Raw genomic sequence first — 7147 nt, 5'->3', positions numbered from 1 at the left:
CAAACTGATTTTGATTTTTATACACATAATTTTCTTAATATTTTTGTCTAAAACTGATAGCTAGCTTTGCTTCAGCATATATCAGTACTTAGCAAAGAAAACGTCTGATGGTTTTGGAGGCCATAGTCACACCTAGTTGAGAAACAGCTAGATTTGCTTCTGATTTATTAACACTTGTTATGCATAAAGCAAACAATCATGAATTGTCTATGAATCACTAGTGCTATGTATAAACAAAGTCATAAAGTCTAACGGAGCTTTTATATATATTCTTCTTCCATCGGTCGGACAGAGAATAGCTAATCTAGTTTTCCAAAAGAAATGGCATCAAACCTCATTTATTTTCTCTTAAAAAGATGGTAAGATCCTTCAAAGAGTATGATGAACAAGAAAGCACACAGAATCCCTGAAGGAGCAACTTAGCAGGGAACGTTATTTTGATCGAAAACAAGACACTGGCACATTTAGTTTCATTTGTTAAGGCGATATGTAGGAATAGCTACTAGATGCTTGGACCTGCAAATTACGAGACCAAACTCTTCAGTCATGTCCACTTCAGATGGCAATATTCCATTTGGAAGCTCCCAATCAAAGCAATGCACCAGCTGCGCAAGCACCAGTCGCACCACAGTTAGCCCCAATTGCATTCCAGGGCAGCTTCTGCGGCCAGCGCCAAATGGAATAAGCTGGAAGTTTCGGCCCCGAACATCTATGTCACTCCCAACAAACCTCTCTGGGTAAAACTTTTCTGCATCGGTCCAAGCTTTTGGGTCTCGACCAATGGCCCATACATTGATTATAACATGTGATTTCTTTGGTATGTGGAAGCCGTTCACAATGCAGTCCTCCATGGCCTCATGAGGGATCAGCAGAGGACCCACTGGATGGAGCCGAAAGGTTTCCTTCACAACCATGTCTAGGTACTCCAAACTCTCCAAGTCTGATTCTTCTACCATCCTTTGCTTTCCCACTACTTCTTCTAACTCTTTTTGCACTTTCTTCATAACCCGTGGATTTTTTATCAGTTCTGAGAATGCCCAGTCAATCACAGTTGATGAAGTGTCCATTGAACCCGCAAGCATGTCCTGCGAAATGTCATGTGCAGGAGCATAATGATATTTAGATTAGTAATGCTACCGTTATCGTGTAGTTAATTTAACTCTTTCATTAAGATTAAAAGAAAAAAAAATTCATTTACCAGCATTTTGGCTTTCATACAGCCTTGATCAACAAGGTACTCGTTTTCTTCGGATTTCATGCAACTTAGCATGACATCAACAAAGTCCTTGTTTTTGCCCTTCTCCTGGTATTGGGCATGCTCATCAATAATCTTGCTAAGAAACAAATCTAAAACTTTGGAAATAGCCTTCATGCGTTTTGTCAGTCCCTGGAGATCAAGAGCTCCGATTTGAGGAATGTAATCTCCCAAGTTTGGAGCTGCTGATAAATGCATGACCTCTTGCATCACAGATTTGAATCCCCTCTCATCAAGATCCTCATCTAAATATTTCTTCCCAAACACCATTCTACAGCTCATGTCAGCACTGAGGGACGAAACCTTGGCACTCAGATCGACAGCAACACGTTCCTGTGCAGCTTCTTGAATGTACTTAATCAACAGATCAAGCTCTTCCATTCTCGTTGACTTGAAAGATGTAATTTTCAAGCTACTAAGCAACTCTACTGTGCACATCTTACGTATGTTGCGCCAATACGAGCCGTATTGTGAAAAAGTCACGCTTTTTTGTCCATAAGAGATGTACCTTGCAGACTCGTGAGGTGGTCTACCAGCAAAAACAAGGTCATGGGTCTTAAGAAATAATTCGGCAGCTTCAGGCGAAGAGACAACAATGGTTGGCACCAGGCCTAACCGCAAATGCATGATGGGGCCATATTTTTTAGCAAGCTGATGAAGAGCTCGATGAGGAAACTTCCCTAACATATGAAGACTTCCAAAAATTGGAAACCCTCTTGGACCAGGCGGTAGTCTCTTATTCTTGGTGCTTAACCATTGGGTGCTTAACCATTGGAGCAGAAAGATAAGTGCAGCAAAGGCTAGAGAAGTCCAAATCCAAGCCATGGATGTGATCTATAGCTTGCTGGATCTTGAAGTGTATAAAATCTCTACCCTTTTATATATTTACTTGGATATTGTGACTTAGGAATCGAAAGCCTGAAGGAAAAACAAACAGGAGAGGTAAGTTCAACGTTGTTGTTGTTTTGATCGAACTTTGACTAATTGAGTAATTACGCAAAAACAGCTTTTACTGACTTAGTTTTAACTATGATTTTTTCAACAAAATGTTGGTGGGAGGAACCACTAGTGGTGGCTTTGAAACACTCAGAGGGGATAAAACACAAAGTTTTATTTCAAAAACAAAAACTTACAGGAGCAAAATAAACACAACAAGCTTAACAATACACACCCTCTCTTTCTCTCTACTGTTTCTCTCTATTCTCTCCACTCTCTCCCACACAAAATAACATAAGCTTAGCTAACTATTTATACACGAATTCAAAACAAGAAAATTTAACCTTCAAGTGTGAAGGCGGCTATGGACGGTGGTGTGAAGGCGGCTGGCGACTGCAGCTGGCGGCTGGCGGCTGCGGCTGGTGGCTGGCTGGCCGGTGGTTGCCTTCCTTGACCTTCTAGATTGAGTTTAGTATTCAACAAATCTCCCCTTTAAACTCAATCGAGAGATATCATGCCAAGCATGAACTTTAATCGGATAAATACTTCTCTCTTCAAAGGCTTTGTGAAGATGTCTGCAACTTGATCATTTGTGTTGCAAGATATCAGTTGGACTTCTTCATTCTTCACATGTTCCCGAATAAAATGATGACGTGTATCAATGTGTTTACTCCTCTCATGATACACTGGGTTCTTTGCCAATGCGATTGCTGATCGATTGTCTATATAAATCTCCGTAGGATTTTCTTGAGGAAATCCCAAAAACTTCAGCATATTCCTTAACCATATTGAATGGCACACGGCTGAGTTAGCAGCAACATACTCAGCTTCACAGCTTGATAATGTGACAATCGATTGCTTATTGGATGTCCATGTGAATGATGTGTCTCCCATGAAAAAGACAAACCCTGTTGTGCTTTTCCTTTCATCCAGATCTCTACCCCAATCACTATCCGAGTAGCCTACAAGATTAAAGTCTTTACTTGAGGTATAAAACATACCTTCATTCATTGTGCCTTTGATGTAGCGAAGAATTCTCTTGGCTGCATTCAAATGAGACTGGTCTAGTGTCTCCATGTATCTGCTGACGAGTCCGACCCCGTAGAGTATATCCGGTCTGGTACATGTCAAGTACCTTAAGCTTCCTACTAAGCTTTTGAAGTAAGTTGGATCGACATTTCCAACCTTACTCTTCCTCAATTCTACTCCATTCTCAACTGGAGTTGATACCGGATTGCAGCTTTCCATCTTGAACCTTTCAAGAATATCTTTGGCGTAACCGCTTTGGGATACAAAAATCCCTTCTTCTTTCTGCGTTACTTCCAAGCCAAGAAAATGTGACATTAAACCAATGTCAGTCATCTCAAACTCCTGTACCATGCTTCGTTTGAAGTCTTCAAACATGGTAGGGTTGTTGTCGGTGAATATCAAATCATCAACATACCGGCACGCAAATAAGATGCTGCCATCTGCTCCTTTCTTCACATATATGGCGTGTTCATATGGACATTTCTCAAATCCATTTTCTTGAAAATACCTGTCAATTCTGGTATTCCAAGCACGCGGAGCTTGCTTCAAACCATAGAGAGCCTTCTTCAACTTGTATACTTTGCCTTCATTTTCAGCATCAATGTATCCAAGTGGTTGTTCAACATAGATCTCTTCTTCTAGGAAGCCATTCAGAAATGCTGACTTCACATCGAGTTGATAGATCTTCCATCTATGTTGTGCAGCTAGTGAGATCATCAGTCTGATTGTCTCTAGCCGGGCTACTGGAGCAAATACTTCTCCATAGTCAATGCCTTCTCTCTGTTTGTAGCCTTTAGCCACTAATCTGGCTTTGTATCTTTGCACTTCTCCTTTTGCATTTTTCTTTGTCTTGTAGACCCATTTGACACCTATTGCTTTTTTGTTTTCTGGTAGATAAGTCAGCTTCCAGGTATCATTCTTCTCAATGGCATGTATTTCTTCATCCATTGCTTTAATCCATTTCTCTTCTGTGACAGCTTCATTGAAGCTTAATAGGTCACTATCTGCAAAGAAACAAAACAAATTTGTATCTTCCATTACTTGAGTGGCATCGTACAGCTCTTCAAGATTTCTCATCCTTCTTGGTTCTTCTGATGAGGATGCTGATGGTGGTGTTGATGATGATGCTCCTGGTGTGTTCCTCCTGTTGAATACAGGGAATCTGTGTACCAGACTTTATGGTTCAGCTGCTGGCACAATCGGTTCTTCGACAAGTACTGTTGGTACTTCTTCACCTTCAAGGATCAAATCAATGTTGATCCATTTGACTGCTTCTTTATCATCATTCCATTCCCAAGATTTATCTTCTTCAAAGATAACATCTCTACTCATAATCACCTTCTTCGTGATGGGATTATACAGCTTGTATCCCATCCTTCTTTCATCATATCCGACAAATATGCATTTCTCGCTTTTATCATCAAGCTTTCTCCTTCTTGCATATGGGATCTTTGCATATGCCACACAACCAAAGACTCGTAGATGAGTAACACTTGGTTTGTGACCACTCCATGCTTCTTCTGGAGTGACACCTTGCAAAATTCTGGTTGGGCAGCGATTCAGTAGATACACTGCACATGATACAGCTTCAGCCCAGTATTGCTTGGGCAACTTCTTTGCTTTGAGCAGACTTCTTGCCTTGTCAAGAATCGTGCGATTCTTCCTTTCAGCTACACCATTCAGCTGTGGTGTATACGCAGGTATTGTCTGATGTCTGATGCCTTGTTGTGTACAATAGGCTTCAAAGTCATTTGCTGTATATTCTCCACCTTGATCAGATCTCACGGTTCTGATCATGTAGCCACTTTGCTTCTCCACAATTGCTTTAAAATCTTTAAAACAATTGAATACTTCTGACTTCCTCTTCAGAAAGTATATCCGCATCTTTCTACTAAAATCATCAATAAAAGTGAGGAAGTACCTATTTTGTCCAGTCGACATAGGCGTTATTGGGCCACACACATCTGTGTGCACAAACTCCAGTGGCCTCTTTGCTCTCCAGTTGACTTCGTTGGCAAAACTGGATCTGTGATGTTTGCTAAGGACACAATTCTCACAGACTTCATCTGGATGATCAATGTGGGGCAAACCTTTGACCATCTTTTTGCTTGCTAGCATTTTCAGACTTGTGAAATTCAGATGTCCAAGCCTCAGGTGCCAAAGCCATTCTTCACTGTTGGTGATGGCACTCATACACCTTGCTGCATCATACTGGATGTTCAAAGGAAACATCCTATTCTTGGACATTTTCACATAGGCCATTAATCTCTAATTGTTGTCTCTAATTGTCAGATGACAATTCTTCGAGTAAAAAGTATATCCTCTCTCCAAAAGTTGACCTAAGCTGATCAGGTTCTGCTTTATGGCTGGGACATAATAAACATTGGCGATGTAGCTGGAATCGCCGTTCTTCAACTTGATTGGGATGCTGCCTTTACCTTTGAATGGAACCTTTGTGGTATCTCCAAAAGTAACCAGACCTTGCTTGGTCTCATCTAGATCACTAAATAACTCTCGGTAGCCGCACATGTGATTGCTGGCTCCAGTATCTAGATACCATATATTTTCCTGTTTCTCGCCAAGTTCTTGTTGGACAAGAAATGCAGCTTCTTCTCTGTCATCCTTCTCTGCATAGTTGGCTTGCTCACGTATCTCCAACGGAGCTTTCCTTTGACATTCAGTGCTATAGTGCCCAAATTGATTGCACCTATAACACTGGATATTTCTCTTATCATGGTTATTGTAACCGCCTCCTCTTCCTCTAGGAGTGAATGCTTGTTGTCCTCTACCTCCTCTGGTGGTGTTTCTACCACCTCTTCCTCTAAAGCTTGTATTCCAAGAACCTCTTCCTTGGAATCTCTGGAATCCTCCTCTGGATTGTTGACTTCCTGCTTGAGTGGTATATCCACTTGTTGAAGTCTCCCCTTGCACATATCTATCCTTGAGAGACAGCTTTGCTTGTAAGGCATGCTCGATGGCCTTATCTCCATTTCGCTTTACAATCTTCTGCTCATGAGCTTGCAAAGAACTCATAAGCTCAACTGTCAACTTGTCCACTTCCTTGGACTCTTCAATAGCGACAACAACAAAATCAAATTTTGGATCTAGGGATCTCAAAATTTTCTCAGTAATTCGGGAATCGACGATGGCTTCTCCATTTCTCCTCATCTGATTGACTATCACCATAATTCTTGTGTGATAATCAGAAATAGACTCTGAGGACTTCATTTGCAATAACTCAAATTCACCTCGCAAAGATTGAAGACGAATCTTCTTGATTCTGTCAGCACCTTTGTATTTTTGTTGGAGAGCCTCCCATATATCATGTGATGTTTCAGCGGAAGCTATGATCTCAAATGTATCTTCATCAAGACCTTGGTAGATGATGGTCTTTGCTTTGTTGTCCTTCTTTCTGTTGACTTTCAGGGCTTGCTTCTGTGCCTCTTGTAAAGCATCTTCTTCTTCTTTGGACTCTGGTTCATCATAACCATAGTGTACAATCTTCAAACACTCTTGTGAACCAAGGAATGCCTTTAATCTGATGCACCAACTATCATAGTTGTCTTTGGTCAGCTTCGGGATGAGTGTTTGTGTACTTTCTGTAGTCATTTTGCTCTTGGAATGACTATATCTCCTTCTGGGAGTTGAATTTGGCAAAACGGACACTGTAGATCGATCCGGAATGGTCGAAATAGTCGGGAACCGGTCTGACTTTGTAGAAATCAGGTCCGAAAATGGGTGAACTGGTCAAAAAATCAATTCTGGGCGTCGGGCGGTTCGCTGGGTTGAACCGGGAATATTCTGTGGAATATTCTATCGGCTCGGCTTCGGCTAAGAGCAGCTCGGCTTAGCGGCTCGGGTAGACAAGGGAATATTCTCGGGAATATTCTTCGGCTCGGATGGGGCTCGGCTTGAGGCTCGGCTCGG

General features: G+C 41.5%; 1 protein-coding gene across 1 annotated transcript; it reads right to left on the bottom strand.

Moving 5' to 3' along the window:
• Positions 1 to 441: 441 nt before the first annotated feature.
• On the bottom strand, positions 442 to 2441 carry LOC133672278 (cytochrome P450 71AU50-like). The gene is made up of 2 exons (XM_062092651.1): positions 1199 to 2441; positions 442 to 1085 (listed from the first exon to the last, which is right to left on the bottom strand). The coding sequence occupies exons 1-2, from the start codon at positions 2078 to 2080 to the stop codon at positions 471 to 473; spliced, it is 1497 nt and encodes a 498-aa protein (XP_061948635.1). The 5' UTR covers positions 2081 to 2441; the 3' UTR covers positions 442 to 470.
• Between the last annotated feature and the right edge of the window lie 4706 nt (positions 2442 to 7147).

This window comes from Populus nigra, chromosome 14 (genome assembly GCF_951802175.1).
Source record: "Populus nigra chromosome 14, ddPopNigr1.1, whole genome shotgun sequence".
NCBI classification, from domain to species: domain Eukaryota; kingdom Viridiplantae; phylum Streptophyta; class Magnoliopsida; order Malpighiales; family Salicaceae; genus Populus; species Populus nigra.
The sequence above is the reverse complement of the archived record's forward strand: the minus strand, read 5'-3'. Positions and strand labels throughout refer to the sequence as shown.

What these genes read in the sequence shown, in the direction of transcription:
- LOC133672278 (XM_062092651.1), bottom strand. Translation starts at nt 2,080, where the DNA reads ATGGCTTGGATTTGGACTTCTCTAGCCTTTGCTGCACTTATCTTTCTG. An exon ending in GTATGAAAGCCAAAATGCTG is followed by an intron (nt 1,086 to 1,198) that starts GTAAATGAATTT and finishes GACATTTCGCAG; the next exon opens with GACATGCTTGCGGGTTCAAT.